The sequence below is a fragment of the Apodemus sylvaticus genome, chromosome 17, assembly GCF_947179515.1.
Source record: "Apodemus sylvaticus chromosome 17, mApoSyl1.1, whole genome shotgun sequence".
In the NCBI taxonomy this organism is placed as follows: domain Eukaryota; kingdom Metazoa; phylum Chordata; class Mammalia; order Rodentia; family Muridae; genus Apodemus; species Apodemus sylvaticus.
The window spans coordinates 69887082-69909358 of NC_067488.1; the positions used below are offsets into that span (position 1 = coordinate 69887082).

Consider the following 22277-nt stretch of genomic DNA (forward strand, 5'->3'; position numbering starts at 1 on the left):
GTGTTTATCTCTCCAGAATTTTAAAAATATATATATACTCAGAGTTAAATATTTAATAACGTCTATTTGTGTTTGTGTCACTGAAGCATTGTGCCTCTACATGCTTGTGGAGGTCAGAGGGCAAATGCAGGGATCAGTTCTCTCCTTCCCCATGTGGACTGTGGGCAGCACACATCAGGGAGCATATGAAGTGCCCTCACCCACTGGGTCATCTCACGAGATACACAGATTAATATAACAACTAAGTATGTTAAAACAGGGTCATGGAACAGGCTCCTGCGCAAGCCTGATCCCAAGCACCCAGGAAAGCAGGGATGGGGGTGGGGGGATGGATGGCAGGATGGCCAGGATGTCCTCGCCAGCCACTGTCTGACAAACATAAACAAGGGTCAGAGGTCGTATGCATAATCACACATACAAAGGTATATATTATATATATACACAATTAAAAAAATTTAAAAGAGGGATCACAATTACACTTTTGTCTGTCTGCCTTTTTCACTACCAGACCTTGACCATATATCTTGGATAGTTTCCCCATCAGGTAATGACTGATCTAGGCCGTGTTTGTACAGCAGAACACTTCACAGGACAGAGGGTAATAAAGTCCTGAGAGTTGATTGTGGTTCTGTAGTCTACTGGCAGCCCTGAGCCTCAGGTTCTTTTCAGCTATAAACAGGGTTCTCAAAGCCTCCTCTTGGGCATGAGTAAAGGTAAAGCAATATGAACAGACTGGAGAGGGGCGCACAGTGTCTGATCCGGGGCTGCACTAGGACATGCTAGTGATGACAACGAAGTCTGTCTCAACAGGGCGGTCCTGATAACTCAGTGGCAAGCCGTGCGTTCACGATGAGTACTGTATGTGTTTCCACCATTGTCTAGAGCTAAGATGGGTCTGTAAGTGTGACAGGGTATGTGTCCCACACAAATGCTACAAATCAACACAGACTCCATGGCTGTCGGGCAAGAATTTCCATTTTCCCTGTATGAGAGCTAGCGCCATGTATTATCAGTGTGCAAATGTTGCTAATCTTGTGGGGAAATGGAACAAAAACCCAGACATTCCATCATGACTTAAACTGTATTTCCTCAAGTTAAATGTCTTTCTCTCTCTCTCTCTCTCTCTCTCTCTCTCTCTCTCTCTCTCTCTCTCTCTCTCCTTCCTTCCTTCCTTCCTTCCTTCCTTCCTTCTTCCTTCCTTCTTCCCTCCCTCCCTCCCTCTCCCTCTCCCTCTCTCTCTCTTTCTCTCTCTCTCTCTCTCTTTTCTTTTTTTTTTGGTTTTTTTGAGACAGGGTTTCTCTGTGTAGCCCTGGCTGTCCTGGAACTCACTCTGTAGACCAGGCTGGCCTCGAACTCAGAAATCTGCCTGCCTCTGCCTCCCAGAGTGCTGGGATTACAGGCGTGCGCCGCCACCGCCTGGCCAAACTGCCTTTTTCTTTACTATCTAGTTCTGTATGTATATGAGTATGTATAGAAAATAGATTATTTATCAAATATCCTGGGTTTTTTTATTCCTTCTTGATTTTTTTGTCCTTTAAATTTAATTTTTTTAAATTTACATTTATGGGTATTTTGCCTACATGTATATATCCTTCTGGGCCTGGAGTTGCAGATGATTGTGAGCAGCCACTTGGGTGTTGGGAATTGAACCCACCACTGAGCCATCTCTCCAGCCCCACCTCTCTCTTTCTCTTTCTTTTTTTCTCTCTCTCTCATTCATCATGTGCTCCATCCGTCCGTCCATCCATCCACCCGTCTGTCCATCTGTCTGTCCATCCATCCATCGTCACTCTCCCTGGCACTCTCCACAAAGGCCAAAATGAAGGCCCTGGATATCCTAGAACTCCAGTTCCTGGTAACTGGGAGCTACTGTCTCAACACTGGGAAACAAAGCCCAGTCCTCTGCAAGTGCTGCTAACCACCAAGCCATCTCCCCAGTCTTTCCAGCTTATTTTTTAAAAATACATCTATTAATTTTCTAATTTATTATTACTATGTTTCTGTCCTAGTAAAATATTAACTACTTTGGAAAACTCTCAGAATTTAAATATCAGACTTTAGTAAAATACTGATTAAATTTATAAAACAAAGAAAGTAGTGTTTATGCCTTAGACCTTTTTTATTATTTGGTTTATATGTGTAGACATGTGTGGGGGGGTGCATGTATGCCATGGCATTCTTATAAAGGCCTGAAAACAACTGGGGGGGGCTCTCCTCATCTGCTCTGTGGTGGGCACTGAAGCCCCTTATTAGGCTCGCTCCTGGGTACCTTGTCCTGCTGAGCCGTCTCGCCCACCCGCCTATCTCCTCCTTTCCAGGTGAGGGTCCATCTCACATTGCCATCACTACACTTACACTGGATGCAGAAAATGTTTTCGTGGCTGGGCAGCACGGCAGCAGCACCGTCACACCTGGCGCTTGCCTAGTACTCAATCGCCACCAAACACTGGGAGTTTCCAGGCTAGCAGCTGTCTTCTGAGAAAGTTAATAAGTAGGTATTATCTGCAAATGCTGCCTGAGGGCCTGAGTGATGGTTTATGGGTGAAAGTACTGCCCTGCAGGACCAAAGATCTGAGCTCTGCATAGCCTACAGAGCCAGGCTAGCCTCACACCTGTGACCCCAGCACTCTGACAGCGAGACAGGAGGCAGAGATAGGACCACAGAGTCCATGTGGCAAGCTGGCCTGAAAGAAACACTGCAGCAGAAACAACAAGAGAGACCCTGTCTAACAAAGTGCAAGTAGGGGCTGGAGAGACGGCTCAAGGGTTCAGAGTACCAGCTGATCTTGTGGAAGACCTGGGTTTGATCCCCAACACGGTAGCTCACAGCTATTTGTAACTCCATTCTAGGGGTTCCAACCCCCTCTTCTGGCCTCTAAGGGAAGCAAGCATGCACCATGGTGCATGGACATAGATGCAGGCAAAACACCTATACATATAAATAATTTTCATATTAAATCAAAATGGAGACAACAAGGGACTCTCAGGCGTTGTCCTCTGACCTCTGTATGCAAGCAGCAATAGCACTCTCTCTCTTCCTCTCCCTCCCCACCTCACATCCCATCTCATTTACAAACACAATAATACAATTCTGCCTGAAGTGAGATATAGTGAATTGACCTATAACACCAGCTTCTCAAGAGGCTGAGGCATGAGGAGGGCAAATCCAAGGTAGACTACTCAGTAAGACCCAGTCTCGAACAGCAAGCATCTTATTTTCAGTACGATAGGCAGGGGCCAGCAAGTGATTCAGTGGGTTATAGCACTTGCTACTATGTCTGATGACCCGAGTTCAATCCCTAGAACCACATGGTAGGAGAGAAAAAAAAATCCCTAAAGGGCTATCCTCTGACCTATACACACACACACATACACACACACACACACACACACACACACACACACACACACACACACACTCTAAGTAAATAAGTGAACAAAGAAACGTTTAAAATAAAATCTCTTTAGAAACAGAAACTGGGTATGGTGGTTCATAGCTATAAGCCCAGTAATTCAGAAGGCAGAGGCAGGAGAATTGCCAAGAGTAGTTTGGGGCCAGCCTGGGATACAGAGTGAGATCTTACCTCAAAACAATTTTAAAGAAGGAAGCCCAGGGGTGGAGGAGGCAGCTCCTGAGTGAACAGCAGTGTACACTCAGATGCACAAGGCCTTCTGCCGAATGCCCAGCGTGGGAAGAGGGGAAGAGAGTGAGTGGGGAGACTGAGATACTAAAACGGACAACGATTAAACAAGCTAGTTAACCAAGAGACTGGTACGTACTTGTGAGGCATACCGCCTGGAAGCTTATACAAGCATCTGTTCACACCAAGTGAAGAGTAACTACTCTGAGGACAGAGACATTGGTGATGCATCTTTGCTGCTTTAGGTTTAGAGGACGGTCAGCCCGGTCCTTAGCCTCCTTCAGGCAGCACCTGACAGATCACACAATGCACCGTCATGCTAAGGCACATGTTGCCACTTATGGCCAGTGCACAATCACATGCACTTATCTCCAAATAGAACAGTTGAGACACAGCGCTAATCTACGCTGTCCTACCATCTTGAGAAACCTACATGAGTCTGTTACAGAAAGAGCAATTCAAAGAGCTGAGAGTCAGCAGTGCCATTAGCTCCAGCTAGTGTAAGCAGCCGTAATCCAACAGGACTTCTCTGGTCCTGAAAAGGTTCACCAACAATTACCCTCCAGTTCTAATCTGCGGGCTCACCAGGTCAGCTTCTCATTCCAGCTTAGCTTGGGAAGCAGAGTGCCTGGAGGGAGGCAGTGCACTGTGTGCTGAGAGCCTCACTAGAGCACAAGCGTCACTTACTGCCCCATTTGTGCTGATAGAGCCCCCTCCCACAGAGCGGTCTGGAACAGAGAGGACTCAGTAAGTATCTGCTTGAGGAACAATCTGACCCCTGCAAAAAGTTAAGTCCTGTAAGTGTGTGCATGCATGTGTGTGCATGCATGTGTGTGCATGCATGTGTGTGAAGGCTCATAGTCTATGCTGGGTGTCTTCTTCACTAAGGTACCTTTTCTATTGATCCCAAAGCCTGCTAAGTCTGCAGGTTACCTGAGCAGCTTGCCTGGGGGTTACAGTAGCTGCTGTGCATGTCTGGCTTCTGGAGATTTCAGCCTGGGCTCTCCTGCGTACACGGCAGGAGCTTCCCCAGTGTCCAGCTCTACGTCATTAACAGTGACCTTACACGGCAAGTACAGTTGTCACAATACTCTCAACGTCAAAATCTTGGACTTAAAGAGCTTTAACAATGGTAAATCCCCTCAAGTAAATCTCTGTAAGCCTTTTTTAAAAAAAGATTTATTTGTTTACTTACTTATTTATTTATTTATTTTATATATATGAGTTCACTATTGCTCTCTCCAGACGCACCAGAAGAGGGCATCAGATTCTACCACAGATGGCTGTGAGCTACCATGTGGTTGCTGGGATTTGAACTCAGGACCTTCGGAAGAGCAGTCAGTGCTCTTAACTTTCTTTTTTTTTTTTTTTTTTTAATATTTTTTAAAATATTTTTTTGGGGGGGGATTTGTTTTGTTTTTTTTAAAGACAGGGTTTCTCTGTGTAGTCCTGGCTGTCCTGGAACTTACTCTGTAGACCAGGCTGGCCTTGAACTCAGAAATCCACCTGCCTCTGCTTCCCAGAGTGCTGGGATTACAGGCGTGCGCCACCACGCCCAGCTAAGATTGATTTACTTTATTTATATGAGTATACTGTCACTGTCTTCAGAAAATACTAGAAGAGGGCGTCCGATACCATTACAGATGGTTGTGAGCCACCAGGTAGTTGCTGGGAATTGAACTCAGAACCTCTGGAAGAACAGTTAGTGCTCTTATTTGCTGAGCCATCTCTCCAGGCCCAACTTTTTCAAGACAGGATTTCTCTGTGTATCCCTGGCTGTCCTGGAACTCTATAGACCAGGCTGGTTTCAATCTCACAGAGATCTACCTTCTTCTGCCTCCCTCGTGCTGTGATTTAAGGCATGCTCCAGTATACCTGGTGCTGGTGCTTTGACAAGGTCCTATCATGCAGCCCAGGATGGCCTTGAATCTGCAAGTGCTGTGATTACATGCACTCACCACCATGTCCTGCTGTCACTTATATCTTAAAGATAAAGGACCTCAATGAGGCTAGGCAGCTCACACAGCAGCTGGCAGGTGTGGAAGAGAACCTGACCTTAGGTACCAGGCCCTGAAAACACCTTCGCAGCCACTAAGCCATGCCGAACAGTGCCATGCTGTCAGCCAGCACTGAACACACTGGGAAATAACATCACGTACTTCAAATGTATTTTTGGTCACGCCAGCAAGTCCAAAGTACATCATTCCTCCAGTCCTGGAGCTGACACAGATTTCTCCAATCTCATCTGTCTTGCAGAGCTGAGGAAGTCCGTCTGGTTTCACAATGCACATCATGCCTAGTGCACAGAAAACAGGAAAAACAGAAGAGTCTGGAAAACTTGCAAAGTAACAAATTTGTTTTGCAAACCCAGAAGAGTTGCACATTAACTGAAACAGCAAACAATGAGCAGCAAAAAGAAGTGCTTCAGAGAACTGTGAGGCAGACAGGTCCACCTGGTGACTGACACAGCTCCTACACAGCTGCATGGAGGAAGGACTACAAGCGTACTGACTGACACAGCTCCTACACAGCTGCATGGAGGAAGGACTACAAGCGTACTGACTGATACAGCTCCTACACAGCTGCATGGAGGAAGGACTACAAGCGTACGCGGGGCTGGTGCAACCCTGAGAGCAGCACACTGCCTTCCTAGTTCCACAACTACCGTGAGAGCCCTGCTGGCATTCCTCTCCATGTGACAAAGCACAGCTGTGCAAGCCTTTGAGACTGAAGCCTCCCTCACACAGCTTCAGTGAGGGCCAACATGGTGACATGCACTCAGTCACCAGAGCAGCAGTGCTGCGACCAAGCACGGGAGCTGGGATCCCCCAGTTTGGCCCTCTTGTTTTGTCAGCATCTCTGCTGTCCTCTAGCTCCCCTGCTCTTTGTGTAAAAGGATGGAACCAGGGTCTGGGTGGTCCAGGCAGGCTCTCTACAGCCAGGCCACCTTCCCATCCCAGCGCCATTACTTCATGAGATCCCAATGGCACCCCAGACTCACCTCCAGGCATGACATGTCCCACATCCTGGACAGTCAGTGCTGAGTTTTTATCCTCAGTATTGACCCGTATGACCCCATAGCTCAGTCCATTCATCGAGAGAATGGCTCTTCCTGGCAAAGGAGCCCCTGGAACCCCAGGCCTAAAATGGGAAAAGGAAAAACAAACCATCAAGCCAAGTATATACAAACAGGAATAAATATAAACAAACAAATGAAGATAAGAAAGCACAAGGGGCTGATGAGACAGCTCAGGTGTCAGCACTTGCCACGCAGGCTTGATGGCCTGAGTTTGATCCCCAGGCCCACATGGCAGAAGAAGAGAAGCAACTCCCTCTGGGTTGTCCTCTGACCTCCACACGCCTGCTCACACACATAGAAGTACATTTTGAAGACATTAACAACAAAAAGCTAGGCATGATTGCTCATGGTGTGATCTAGTACTTAAGAGGCTGAGGCAGGAGGATCACGGCAAATTTGAGGCCAGCCTATACTACAGTGAGACTCTTGTCCCCCCCAAAAAAGAAAAGAGAAAAAAAAAGTGGGAGAGTAGGGCTGGAGAGATGGCAGCATTGAGGAGGGGACACATGTTCCGGGTCGTGAGGATCAGAGTTTGGGTCCCAGTGCCCAAAACCAAGCTGGGAATCCCCTAGATGCCTACAGCCCGAGGTCAAGGCTGCAAAGACAGGGGTCACTGGGACTCGTTAGTTTGCAGCCTAGTTAGGTGCAAGCCTCAGTGAGAGTCCCCAGCTCAGAGGAATGGGCAGGAGGGACAAAACAGGACATCCAACACTCTCTTCTGACCTTCACTCAAGAGCACCTCCCCCACCGGGCTGTGTGTCCACAGACTAAAACAGACAACCAGACAATTTTCTTTAACAAAGAAAAAAAAGCAAAGACGAAAGAATGTGCTGGTGGGTACTAATAAAGGTTTAGGTCTAGATCGTCATATCTAATATACGATCAGCTTATTTCTAATTAAGGACACAAAGGGTTCTGAAGAATACCTCACAAATAGGAGATAAGAATAATTAAAGTGAACTTTAGTGTCTAGGTACAGTTCTGGCAAGAAGTTACGGTATATACTGAGACATCTGAGATGACCGGACTCAGTAATTACTTTTAGGTTTAGGAAGCAGAAAATCATTTAAAAGTCCTCTCTCACATTTCACCCAGACATTAAGAGAATCCCAGTGGCAAACAGTACCTTCGGATGGCTACAGTCATGGCCTCTGCAGATGTGGCACATGGACAGATAGCCTCAGGTTTCAGTCCGTGGCTTTGGAACAGACTCAGGAAAGCATCACAGGAAGACACAGACCCTACGGAGTTAGAACAGAGCAACTTGAAAGCTGAGATTACCATCTTCCTTACTGCAGGAAGCTGACAGAGTCGAAGGTGCGTCTATCTGTCAGAACTCACACTGTACATCTTTCATTCTATGCAAATAGTTTAGAGTGCCTGTGAGGCGTCTTGACAGATGCTCATCCAGCCTATGAGACACCCGTGATAGTGCCTACAGCCACAGCCTAGAAAGGCTGTGCCTACCAAGGGGACAGAGTAAGATTGGAGACAACACTGTAGGCAACAGGCACCCAGGTGGGAATCCAGCAGCCCCTCCTCAAGTGCCTACTGTAGCCAGGGCACCACACAGGTGGCAGTGCCACCTACTTTAGTGATGCTCTCTGGCTCCTTTATAAGTTTTCCATGTGCATTTTGAGGCTGGATGATGAGTATGTTCACTTAGGAGAAACAGCTTCCTGCTGAATTTCACCAGAGAATGCTGAGTGGAGACCCAGCCTTTTGTGTTTATCCAGAACTGCAGGCACCATGGTGAGAGCTCTACAAGTTTCTTGCACATTCCCTTTCTTTGTTGTGTGGAAGAATGTACACCAAATTCACACACTTGGTTATATCGAGTCACCTGCAAACCCCTCCCTGCACCCAGTGAATGAGAAAGGCATGGTTTCAAAAAGTTGCTAAGTCCATCGAGAGAAGAATGGATGAGCACACTCTATGAAGGTCTACATCTATGAAGGTCTACATCTATGAAGGTCTACATCTATGAAGGTCTACATCTATGAAGGTCTACATCTATGAAGGTCTACATCTATGAAGGTCTACATCTATGAAGGTCTACATCTATGAAGGTCTACATCTATGAAGGTCTACATGGCAATCCAAAGGACAAGGCCAACTGGGGGGGAGCCGACCACGGAAGACCAACACAGGACCACAGTCACGTAAAGTATGCAGAACAGGCAAATCTTTGGAGATGGAACGTGGAGGGCTAGAGAGAGTCTGAGAGGGCCTGCTCCTGCACAGGATCCACGTGCCGCTCCTGTACCCTGTAAGGTGCCTCACGACCCTGGAACTCTAGTCCCACAAAGTCAGACACCCTCCTCTGGCCTGAGGGAACATGCACACATGTAGCATATAGCACACAAACATAAGAATATACACATTTAAAAAAATTTTTTTGGGGGGAGGGGATGTTTTGTTCGGTTTTGTTGCTGTTTGGGGGGGGGTGGTTAGGGAGGGGTTTTGAGACAGGGTTTCTTTATATAACGCTGACTATCCTGGAACTCACTCTGCAGACCAGGCCAGCCTCGAACCTGGTCTGCCTGCTTCTGTCTCTTGGGATTTAATGCTCTCACCACCATCACCTGGTGAAATGGGCAAGCTTTGTCGTATGTAAATTACATCTTAATGAGATGTGGAGAACAGAAAAGCTTGGAGAAGAGTAACAAAAAACCCAGCCTGTCAGATGTTAGGATTTCTATGCCCGGTACTCACAGGGATTTGCACCATCGGTGACAATTAGCATCCGCAGAGAACTGAGGCTCACGTCCCTTTGGTCCCGATGTGCCATCATGGCCCAGTGTAGGTCTCGACACTTCACTAACGCTACTTTGGCTACAGATTCAAAGGGGACAGAGTTGTGACACATACACATGCCAAACTGGGGTGTATTTTCAATATATTGCAATTAGGACAATTCTGCTTATTTTAGTGATAGTTCTCACTTGGAGAAAAAAGAAACTCAGAACAATAATATAGGATTCATCAGCGCTAACTGTAAGTCAAATTCTGGAGAACTTATCTCGATTTATAGGAAAGGTCACATTGGGATAAAGCAAATGGCTTACCTACAACAACTTCAAAATTTGGTAAGCCCCAAGGAAAAGAACTGATTCTCTGTGGAGGCGAGCTCCTACCAGTTTCACAGTTATTATGTGGATGTATAATTACCTTTGTGAGTATGGACTCTCTGGACCCAAGAGAGAGGACAGGTCTTCATGACAGAGTAGGGTACACTAATTGTATGCATCTTATTCATTACATTCTGAAAAACAAGAGAACATAAAAAGCAATCAATACAAACTGTCTATTTAGCAACTTGAAGTTATACTGGCACTCTGCTGACAACGATGTAGGGTGTTATGCAGGTGTACGCGTCAAAAACACTTGAGAGACTAGCAGTGGAGCTGAAGCACTGGAAAGCCCGCCCACGCCTGGCTCTCTGCCTGAGCACCACTGTCCACACTACATATGTGTGTCACTTTAGGCACGTTACAGGCATCATAGTATCCATGCATCTGCCACTTATTGCTTTTACTTCTGATGTCTCACAGATACATCCATGCACCCCAGAGTGAGAGGGCTATCTACTCCCTTTGTGTAGCCGCACATGTCCCATAGTACTGCTAGGCCATTTTTGGTGTGAAGGGATGTATTTGCCCTCACGTTTATGGGCACGCATACAACTGTTTCTCTAGGGTAGCTATAGAAGAAGTCCTGCAGGCTCGCAAGGCAGCTGCTTTACAAGGGTCAGTAGGAACGACTAACTGCTGCCCAGCCCGTCTAGTGCTCCATGGTGGTCCTGCTGTCATGTGCTACAGTGCGGGGAAGGGAGCAGAAATGGAACAGAGTCACAAAGCAAACAATTATTTTCCAGTTCCTTACAAGGTAAGCGTTTGTAAAGGTAGAGAGAGCTGAGAGAACTGAGGGTCTGAAATTTGCTGTCCCTCTTGCCACCCATACCAAGGATATACAATCCCCAGAGACCTGGCCCAGCACGATAACCAAGCCTGTGCTCTGTGGGGCATCAGTGTGTTTGAGATGGTCGTACTCCACAGTCCTGCCTGGCTTGGGATTCAAGTAGCCCATGCTAGTCTTGAACTCAGAGTGATTCTTCTGCCTCAACCTTCTAAGAGCTGGGATTTTAGGTACTAGCCACCACTCCCAACTAAGCCTGAGTACTTCAATTGAGCATCCTGCTCATGTGACACTTACCTGCCCTTACGCACAAAGTCCCATCCCCTGCCCTAAAGTACCTCCATGATGGTACAGATTTAGTTTCAGGAAAAAGGTTCTCTCTACACTTAGATTATAGATAGAAAGAAGATCCCTCAAGCCCTCCCAGAGTTTTTTCCCCCTCAACTTCTGATTGAAAAAAAAAAAGTAAACAAATATTTAAGGAATATAGGCCTTCTCAAATGGGGGTGGGATAGGGGAGGTGTTGGGGTAGGGGTAGAGACTGCACTAGATGCTTTCTCTTACTTCTTGTTAATTTACTTTGCTGAGAGAGAAAATGTGTGTGTGTGTGTGTGTGTGTGTGTGTGTGTGTGAGTGAGAGAGAGAGAGAGAGAGAGAGAGAGAGAGAGAGAGAGAGAGAGAGAGAAGGCCCTCAGAACTAGAGTCACAGGTGTTCGTAAGCAGCCTGACCTGTGTGCTGAGAAGAGAACAAGAGCTCTCCTAGAGCAGCAGTGCTCTAACCACTGACCATCTCTCCAGCACAGTCGCTTGGTGCTCACCATGGCTGCTAAGGTTAGCTGGATTTAATTACAGATGTGTACTACCCAGGTTTACAGATGTGTACTACTGTACTGGCTTTTTTAGATCCTGGGGATCTAAATTCAGGTCCTCATGCTTGGGTGTCCTTTAGACAATATTAATGACATTTTGGGAACTTCAGTTGCAAATCTCGAGATATGCCCTTGTTACAGAGCCTCAACCTCAAGCACATCTTACTATATACCCCCCATGCCTACAGCTTACCGCAAACATGCCATGCCACAGCCCAGCGTCCTTCTTAAAGTCTAAAACATTTACTACAGTTTCTCCTGCAAGAGAAAAGACAGAGGGAAACAGAGGCAGCATGGTTAACAGTGCGTGACTACAAAAATGTCACACACCTAGGCCCCCTAAGCTTTTGGAGAAACAATCAGGAGATTAGCATCTCCTTGATGCTGAGGCCCTGCAGAATGGCTGGAAGGTGGTGACAGTGAGATGGGTCACAGAGGGTAGGCTATGGGGGTGGAGCGTAGGGGTGGAAACCTTTAGACTGAGGGACATTATCCTAGAGAAATAAAGACCTTGTGTTTGTTTAGAAACTCTGGAAATTCCAAATATATGTAAAAAGTATACTTCTTAGAAAAACATTAAGTATTGTTCTATTTAAAAACCTATGTCCACAAATGTCTATTTCTAGACACCTATAGGTAGATTATCAACATGATAAAATAGGTAAGCATACGCCTGCATCTGATTGTTTCACTCAGTGACGCTCTCTCCGTATTTCTAACGCTCTGGAACTTGAGTCTCAGGCCGCAGCAGAGCCTGAGTGTGGGCGCTCAGCTCATCACGGAGCCCTGCCTGTGGTCCCCATACATCACATGCATGTATTTTAAAATCAGGCAGGATTGATGCTATGAAAGGCACATAGTCACCTTTACTCTGCAAAGGGAAACGAAACCCTAAAAAGTTAATGTGGAAAAGAACATCTGGATGTAGGTACTGAAGACAGATCCTGCAGTCCAGGCCTGGAATGTTGGCACAGGGGGGCTCAAGCTGGGGGCCAGCCTGGACTCTGACGAAATATTTGGTACAAAATATTCATTTACATAGCAAAAGTTTCACATTTTTTTGAGACAGGGTCTCAACTCGTGCCATAGCTCAGGCTAGTTAGAACTCACTGCATACCCCAGGCTGGCCTCAAACTGACCCTTCCTGCCTGTTAGGAGTGCCAGGGCAATAGCTGTGGGCCACATCACCTGGCTCGGGATGCTTTCTGTTTCAATCTGCATATCTGGAGCTGAATTTCTTGGACTATACTTAGCTTGAAGGTCTACATGAGAAGATGGGAACATCCAAGACTCCACAGCTTACAGACACACGGTTTTAATTGGGGTTTTCTATTTCTGTACTCTAGAAATCATACTTTATATATCTGGTTTATCCAGACGTTTATTTAAATTACAAGTTTGTTTTTTTTTTTTTTAATTATTTTGTAACAATGAAGGCAAAAGCAAGCCAAGAATGTGTCCTGGAACATTTCCCTTGGAATTTAGTCATTAAATGGAGTCCAATCACCAAGTGGGCACTCACAATCACACGCATCTGAAGCTAACAATGAGGGCAGTCATGGGATGAAGTCTGACCTTCAGAATAGTTGCAGGCCTGAGACAGAGCTTGGCAGTGAGACAGCACTGCGAGCCGGGACACTGTGACTCCCATCACACTCCCTTCTTTGCTTGTTTTATACTAGAAAAATAAAACAAAAATAAAACTGTAAGAAGCACAGTAAGATGGGTTATTATCAACAACACAATTCAGAACCCAGACCTAAACCCAGACAATCCATCACAATGGGCTTAATTTTACATGCTGAATGGGAGCACTTAAGGTTTCGCACTCTAGGCAAATAAAGCCAGGACTGGAGGACAATGAAGCGAGTGTCAGAAGACTTCAAAGTTCAGTTGCTCATCAATGTGACGTGGCCACCAAAAAAACTAAAGCCAAGTGACATGAGCTGCATGAACAGAAGCATAACACCAGACACAGTCACTCCGCAGTGTCTGTGTGGAACAGTCCCAGACTCCACAGATGCCACAGATGGCAGATGCTGCTGGCCTTTGGATGCGGAATGGTGCCGTGTTTGCATCTTTAGATTGCCAGTGGAACCTGACACTGTTGGTGTGTGAACACTGCATGGCTGCACTGGGTTCAAGCCTTAATTGTGGACACTGCCAACACAGAATGGTAGATAGCCCCCTGGTGGAGCACGGCTCTGCAGAGCTACGTGTGTAAGGTGCACTCCCCAAGGCTGGGCTGTAGCTCAGTGGTGGGATGCTTGTCTAGCTGCATAAGATACGGGGTTGGATCCCCTAGAGCCACAGAAATACTAAAACCACAAAGACAGGGCTGGAGAGATGGCTCAGCGGTTAAGAGCACTGACTGCTCTTCTGAAGGTCCTGAGTTCAAATCCCAGCAACCACATGGTGGCTTACAACCATCCGTAATGAAATCTGACTCTCTCTTCCAGAGTGTCTGAAGACTGTGTACTCACATATAATAAATAAATAAATCTTAAAAAAAAAAAAAAAAAAAAAGAAGCAGAGAACATGGTCGAATACTGCTTGCTCCTCAGGGCTTGCTCAGCCTGCTTTAAAACAAAACAAAACAAAACAAAACAAAACAAACAAACAAAAAACCCCACAAAGACCTGGATCCTCAGCTAGCAGCAGGCCCTACGCAAGTCTACAAAGAGTTCCACTTTGTTTTCACCCTCAGCACTCCTTCCATGTTGGTTTTTATCAAGCTCATCAGCCTTTCGGATGGCAGATCTAGAAGGTAATTTACCCAGCTGCCGCCCTTGGTGCTTGTGTCTCCTGGTTTCTCCCTCCCTCTCACTGCTCTGGCCACCTCTCAGTTGTTTTTCTCCTTCTCTGAGACAAAGTCTCACCATGAAGCCCAGGCTTGTCTGAAACTTGTGCCTCAGAGTCTCATGAGCTATCTTACCCAGAATCACCTCTGACTCAGCCTCAAAGGTTGACACTCCGAAGAGTCCCACCTCCTTCCTGCCTCCATGCCATCAGGGTGTTGCACCCTTGCTTGCCCCTGCCCCAGGCATCCTGCCGGAGTGCCTCTAGCCACAGGAACGAAGGCTGCCAACCCTACCACCTATGAGAACTCTCTATATTTCCTTCTTTTCTGTTCTAGACAGGGTCTTCCTATGTAGCCCTGGCTGTCCTGGAATCCGTTCTGTAGTCCAGATCGGCCTTGAAATTGTGGAGCTCTGCCTGCCTTTGCCTCCTGAGCACTGGGACCAGAGGCAAGCACCGCATGATGCCTGAGATTGTCTGTATCTTCTGTTTAACCGAAGGACTCTGCCATCCAGGTGCCAAACCAGGGATATGAGTGTTTCCTGCCCTCTCTCTCTGTTTAGCATCAGTTGGCAAAGCCGGCTGACCCTGCTTCCTCCCTCCTTCAGGCTGACCCACTGCCCTCATGGCCATCCCTATGAGCTTCCGCTCATGTCAGTAACCTTTTAAGGGGGTCAGGCTGCAGAGATGGCTCACAAGCGCACTGCCTGCTCTTTCAGATTCCAGCATCCTCTCCCTCTCAGCCCTCACAACTATCCAGAACTCCAGTTCTGGGGGATCTGATACCATCATCTGGCCTCTGGGGACACTGTATGAGCATGGTCCACTTACAGACACTCAGGTAAGTCCACTCAGGTAAGACACTTAAAATGTAGAGCGGGAAAACCAAAACAAAACCTAAAACCTGGTACTCCCATTATAGCCCAGCCAGTCTAGATAAGTCTTTTTTCTTAAACTTTGTTATTATTTGTATTATGACATGGGGAGAGCACCCATGTATTCACAACACATGTGTGGAGATTGGAGGACAAGTCTGCAGAGCCAGTTCTCTCCTTCCACTTTTATGTGAGTTTTGTGTTCAAACTAGTCAGGCTTGAGTGGCAGGCACTCACCTGCTGAGCCATCCAGATGGGCCTGGAGAAATGTTTCTGTATAATAAAGTCATCCTTCCTTCCTTCCTTCCTGTTGACAGCCCCTTAATAGTTCCCAACTTGCTGGAGAACCCTCTGTGTGTGTGTGTGTGTGTGTGTGTGTGTCATGCACATTAACTTCCTGTTTGCTTGGCTATCTTTCAAGTACATTCAGCACCCCTCCCCCCTCTGCAGTCAACATCACTTGCCCCATCTTCTTCCTTGGCCAAAGCTATCTCAGATCTTACTAACTATGCATGCAACTATAAGAGCTTGCAGTCCGCATGGCACCCCAAGCCTTTTTAACAGTTAATGCATGCACTTACTTATTAATTCAGCAGACAGCTGGTAAGCAAGCCTCAAGAGGCTGAGGAGGTAAAGAGCACAGCCTCAGAGGTACAGAATGGCGTCACAGGCCTTGCTCCAGTGACCACAGTCTGTAGTTCAGCCTCCTTCTGCACAGCACAGATTTTCTTTACAGTATTTATTTATTGGAGGGGCACGCATGCCATGATACATATGAGGAGGTTAGGAGACAACTTGTGTTGTTGATTCCTTCTACCATGTGAGTTCTGGGACTAGAACTCAGGCCCCTCAGGCTTGGTGGCAAACCCCTTTACCCAGTATGCCATCCTTCACCCCACTGAGCAGATTTACAGTTGAGATCTGGACTGTCAACGCTCATCAGAGAAGCTCCTTTGGCAGCACCCGCTGAGGCCCAGAGAAGGAGGGATGCAGAGTCCTCGGCCCTAACGGCCCCTCTATTTCACCCCTCCTCCCAAGACTTGGAGATGACTGCAAAAGGGGACGGGTGGCAAGCATAAGAATCAGAGCTAGTGGATGACATTGCCGTGGGACTGTTCTCTGAGCACAGCAGGGCAGTTGCCCATATGAAGTCACAGCAGTTATGGCAGCTGACAAGAGCTGCTCCACACGAAATCCCAGCATGGACAGGCAAGGTGGACGGTAAGTCCCAGCCCCCAAGCTGAGAGTTACTGGCAGCTAATGGCACTAAAGAAGAGGCCATCTTCTTAGAGGTGTGCCCTAACTACCCCAGAGTGGTTGCATTCCAGTGAAGGCCGTAGTTGACAGTTTAAAATTGAAATAAAAAAGACACAAGGAAGGGTGGGTAGGGCAAGAAAGTATGTCTGGGACGTCAGGGAAGATGCTGAGTGTGACCAAACGTACTGTACAGAGCAACAAAGCTAATCTCATAATAATAAAGCCAAATCGCTAGTAAAGACGAGGAAAATAAAACATAAAATTAGCAAAAAAGCTCAAACCTCTGGGTGTTACTGGAACTAAAAAACAAAAGAACGCACCGTCCTCCAATCTGAGTGCTGTGCAGATCCAGGGTGAGGGCTCTGCTGTCAGCCAAGGCCACACTCTGGATCTGTATCTTCTGTCTGTTGAACTCACTTGTCTAGCACAGTTAACTCCCCTCGGTCTGCATGTTCAGAGTCCTCATCCTTCTCCTGACTGACAGGTCACCAAGATGGTGACTGGCACAGACGACTCCTCTAAGACAACATCCTTGCCTTTGACTGTGTCTCACTTTCCTCCTAGGTACCACTTTTCCTCTCAACCCTATGCTTCAAATCTGTGTTAATAAACTCCAACTCTGCCTCAAAAATAAATTTTAACAGAAAATCCACCACAAGACATTTACAAGATTAAAAGACTGAAACTTCGCAGAACAAGCAAATCACCCAACACGCATTAACCCTGCACCTGATGGTAAAGGAAGCCAGGATACATGCATCCTCAACTTACCTCAATGTATGCTGGTTCCGTGCCCGCGGGTGAGATGTGCGGCTGCCAGTCTTTGGGTGGCTTTGAAAGGTACTTAGAATCTGTTACAACCCACTTGAGGCGAGGCCAACCTAAATCAAAAGCAGAGTGAAAACCAGCCGCCCCAGCCACTGAAGGACTTCAGACCAACCTCTTTATCTTAAATGCAAGAGAGCATATTAGGACTGTTTCATAATCAATAAAATTAAAAACTTATAATATCTTAGTGATAAATCACCAGCTACAGCTTCTCCGAAGAGAGCATTCATTCTGTATGCTGCTAATGCAGGCCTTGACATTCCTCAACACGGGGTGACTAATCTGTCAGTGGACACGCTCAGAGCCTTGTGCCCTGCTGTGTGTCCTTCTGCACACAGGATTTAGCTTTAATGCAGAGTCCAGGCTCCCCTTTCCAGACAGCACACAAATGTAAGACTGTGGCTATGGAATCAGATAGATTCGGCACAATTCACTGCTTTGCTATTTACTAGCTGGGATGTGAGGACTCTGTTTCTCAATTTCCTACCTGAAGAGAGGGGATACCCACGGCACCTATCTCAAATGACAGAGGGGAAAACACACAGGAAGCCCTTAGTCGTTACTCTAGTAAAATTCTGTCTAAAGCTCAGTTTTGACTTTCAGTTGGTATCTGGTTATGAATATTACTCACCTTTAAACTGTACAATTTCTCCATTCTGGGTTTTTGGCAGGCCTTTCAGGCAAACTTCACTGGTGAGAGCTAGGGCAATCCCACAACTCCCTAGCAAGAAGCCAATCTGCTGACCTCCGGCATCCTGTGGGGAAAAAAATGAGCACAGTCAGGGTGTGAGTGTGAGTGAATGTGAGCACACCACGCTCTGAACCAGCACCCAGAGATGCTCCAGCACTACCCACTGCGCCATGGAGCCCAGACAGCTGGCAAATGCTACAGCTCAGGACAACATGGCTCCAAACAATTTCGACAATGGTTTAAGTACAGCCACACTGTACTTAAAGAGTCTGTCTGCTTTAAGCAGACACAGCAAACCATGCCCCCTACTGGCCAAGGTGACCTTTTCTGACTTTCAGGTGAACGAAGTCGAAAGTCTAACATGGCTCTCTTCTCCGCCCCATATCAAACAGCAAGGCCAGTTAGGCCAAAACAACGTAAGCAATATGCAAGTGGAGATCAAAGCCTGTATTTCCAGTCAATTACACCAAATCTGTATGTTCTTTTATTTTACTTTAAAGGAAATAGATTTTAGCCTTAAGCAGAGCAAAAGCAACCTAAGACAAACTCTGAAGTATTTATGTGTAATCCTGCAAAGTATTGTTAAGAAGCTAGGTATGGCCAACCTAAGGAGAACTATGATTTCCTGTAATACAGTGGTTCTACTCCATTAGCTAAAACATCAGCAATGTTTCTTTCTTATTACTTAAAACAATGCTTTCATATAAATTAACATTCTCAGGGGCTGGAGAGATGTCTCAGTGGTTAAGAGTACTGACTACTCTTCCAGAGGTCCTGAGTTCAATTCTCAGCAATCACATGGTGGCTCACAACCACCTATAATAGAATCTGATACCCTCTTTTGGTGTGTCTGAAGACAGATATAGTGTACTCATATACATTAAATAAATATTAAAATCAATCAATCAACATTCTCCACCATACTGGTGTCTAACACCGGTTCTCAGTAACAAACAGCATGAAACAGCCAATGTGAAAAAGCTCAGGGGAAGCCATTCACCCTACAGTGGAACCCACGCCGTGACCTCACTCTCTGCATTGAAGGGGTCCAAGCTCAACTTTCCTAGAAGAGCCATGAGCACCACATCATCCTCCGACTCAGCCTGCTCTGGGTTGTGTGAACTGTTTACAGAAATCCCTTGATAAAGTAAGTCTGAAGGAATGTACTCTATGAATGGTAATCACTGCACACTCAAATATATGACTCCTGCAATTTTTAAAATGAGAAACAATGATATAAAAATTCCTTCATAGAGCCGGGCGGTGGTGGCACACGCCTGTAATCCCAGCACTCTGGGAGGCAGAGACAGGCGGATTTCTGAGTTCGAGGCCAGCCTGGTCTACAGAGTGAGTTCCAGGACAGCCAGGGCTATACAGAGAAACCCTGTCTCGAAAAAACCAAATCCCCCCCCCCAAAAAAAAATTCCTTCATAGAAAAAATACATTATTTGCACGATACTTGCATACACATAAATTTTTGATAACATGTATAGTTTTATAAAGTTGAGTATATTATATAAAATAAGATGTGTGTGCCAATACTGCCCAGGCGAATTTTGCTTTTACTGTCATTGAGTGAGTACAGGACCTACTGTGTCACAGGAAGGACATTTAACACTGCGAAGTTACCTTTCTGGTCAGGGGTACTTCTATGGGTACTGGAATCACTTCTGCCAGGAGACATCCATAAAAAGCCACCATAAACATGACAGGATCATTGTTGGGGTAAACCAGGGCAACCTAAAATTCACAGAGAATTTAACAGACTGGTGACTAACTGTACACAGAACACTTTGAATGAACAGAATAAATGAAACAATTTAAAGTTTATGTACTCTGAAGGAAATTAAGTAACTGAGGAGGAGAAAAAAGTCTGGTAAAAGCACCATGCACAGTATCATCCCCATGATTACACCATATATCCTGGGGACAAGGATGCAGTTCAGAGAGTATTTGCCTCACCTAAGGTTCCATTTGCAATCTCCAGTAACACCAAAAAGCAAAGCCAAACTCAATAAAACTTACACATTTTGTGAAATAAAAACGCAATTCCTTATCATTATGGTGAAGTGTTCCATTTACCCTTAGCTGTGGCTCAGCAGTAAAGAGCCCCCATGTCTGATAACGTGGGACGCCTAAGGCAGTTGACCTTACTGCAGGGCTCATGCCTTAAATGTGGACATCAAGACAGAGAGCAGATGAGAGCTGAGCATTGTCTCTCAGGAGCACCCACGAGTGAGCAAGCAAGCGTTACCTGCTCAGCTGCACTCTGGGAGCACTGTCAGTCCTCCTCACTCAACGTGTGAGTGTCCTGGCAGGAAGGCATGTAGAGCACATGAACAACTGCAGGAACACCTGACTCACTAACAAGAGATAAGTGAGGGAAACATCAGAAGCCCTACGAGATCGGGTCTGGGACCTCACTGCTGAGTCATGGGGTATCACAGCTTCCCTGCCTGTTGCTGTGGCTTGCTTGCTACGGCTAGGACAGTTGCAGAGTAACATCTGAAATCTAATCATGTCATTGGAGTCTTTTATTTATTATTACAGTTTATGTATGATGTGTGTGTAAGTGCAGGGTATGTACCAGAGCGCATGTGTGCGCAGAGGACAACTTTCACTCCTCCTCTGTGAGTTCCAGGGATGGAACTCAGCAGGTGAGGCTCAGACACAAGACATTCACCCCTGAACCTTTCCTCCAACCCCTCATCACTGGATCCTTGTTTCCTCTCTATCTGCAATGAAATTCTTTAAACTCACTCCAAAGCTGAGCTCAGTCTAAACCTTACACTGTTAACAGTCATAAGCAAAGAGACTGAGTATTGCCTTACACCGTGTCCCCAATAAGACCGACTAATTCCACAGAGCAATTATATAACATTTCTATAGCATTTCTTTACTGCTCACAAATGGCCATCCTGACACTAGGGCAGATACAGCACCACCTGCTGAGGGTTCAGTGAGCTGGGAAATGCTCAGTGAGTTTCTCCAAGCAAATGCCGTGCTTTGCCTGTTCCTGGCACATTGTAAAAGCATCTTTAAAGGGTTAGCTGAGGGTCCATGGATGGCTCAATAGATAAAGGTGCTTGCTTCCAAGCCTGATGACCTGAGGCTAATTCCCGGGACTGTGAGAAGAGTCACATTTTTTTGTGACCTGTTCATGAACACCCAGGTATACACACACACACACACACACACACACACACACACACACACACACACACACAAAAATAAATGTGAAAAAAATATATTTTGAAAAATAAATATATTTTAAAGATCAACTTAAGAGATTCATTTATCTTTAGCCCAATAAGGAGCTAGCTAGGCCGGGGAGGTGGTGAGGAGCTTGTTGTCCCAGCCTGACAGCCCAGAGTGGACACCAGAGCCAGTTCCTGAGAGTTCCTAAGAATTCATAGTACTTGGGCTGGAGAGATGGCTCAGTGGTTAAGAGCACTGACTGTTTTTCCTAAGGTCCTGAGTTCAAATCCCAGCAACCACACAGTGGCTCACAACCATCTGTAAATGGGATCTGACGCCCTCTTCTGGTGTGTCTAAAGACAGCTACAGTGTACTTACATATAATAAATAAATAAATCTTAAAAAAAAAAAAGAATTCATAGTGCTCACCACACAACTAAACAGATCTATAGATAAGTTAATCATAAAACTGTTGTGTAGTAGCTAGCATTTCATTCTACAAATTACAAACAAACAATAATGTTGAAGGGTAGGAAGTAATCATATTCAGTATATTATAAACTGGAAAAAACTTCAAAAATTAAAAAAATATGATGTCCCTTCCAACTAAAAACTAAATGAAACATTATCAATTTGGTTTTACAGTGTAATAAAAATTACCTTTCCTTTCTACGTGAAATGGCAAGAAGCTGCTTTTAACAATTTTATGAGCTAGTTTTGTAAAGATAAAGTTTTGAGTCAACATCAAAGTATTCATTTTCAGAAAGATGTAATTTTTTTATTACCTCAGTTTCCCAATAAGCAGCTCTAGAAAGAGTTCCACAGCCTCTGAACATACACACGTGGTGCTTGTTCCTAGACAGTTGGAATTATAAACCACACTGTCTTTATTGTGTAAGAATAAGAGCCACTTTGGTGCTTAAAGAAGCTTGGTATTAGTTAAACAGATGAGCTGCTCTTACAGAGGACCAGGAGTCCATTCCCAGCACTCACAGGAAAGCTCATGACCATTTGCATCACTAGGTCAGGGAATTTGATTCCCTTTTCTGACAGCCTTAGGCACCAATCATGCATGTGGTACAGTTACCCATGCAGGCAACACACCCTTACACATAAAACAAA

The 22277-nt window shown here is 45.8% G+C and overlaps 1 protein-coding gene across 3 annotated transcripts in view; it reads right to left on the reverse strand.

Moving 5' to 3' along the window:
- The window catches only part of Dip2b (disco interacting protein 2 homolog B), a 188974-nt gene that overhangs the window by 37505 nt on the left and 129192 nt on the right, over positions 1-22277 (reverse strand). For all 3 annotated transcript variants that reach the window (XM_052161085.1, XM_052161084.1, XM_052161083.1), the window contains 10 exons: positions 19587-19697; positions 17898-18021; positions 17210-17319; positions 13083-13185; positions 11701-11765; positions 9892-9985; positions 9436-9555; positions 7847-7961; positions 6643-6782; positions 5801-5937 (listed from right to left, as the gene is read on the reverse strand). In XM_052161085.1, the coding sequence (XP_052017045.1) occupies positions 5801-5937; positions 6643-6782; positions 7847-7961; positions 9436-9555; positions 9892-9985; positions 11701-11765; positions 13083-13185; positions 17210-17319; positions 17898-18021; positions 19587-19697 (1119 nt within the window). The remainder of the gene's footprint in view (positions 1-5800; positions 5938-6642; positions 6783-7846; positions 7962-9435; positions 9556-9891; positions 9986-11700; positions 11766-13082; positions 13186-17209; positions 17320-17897; positions 18022-19586; positions 19698-22277) is intronic.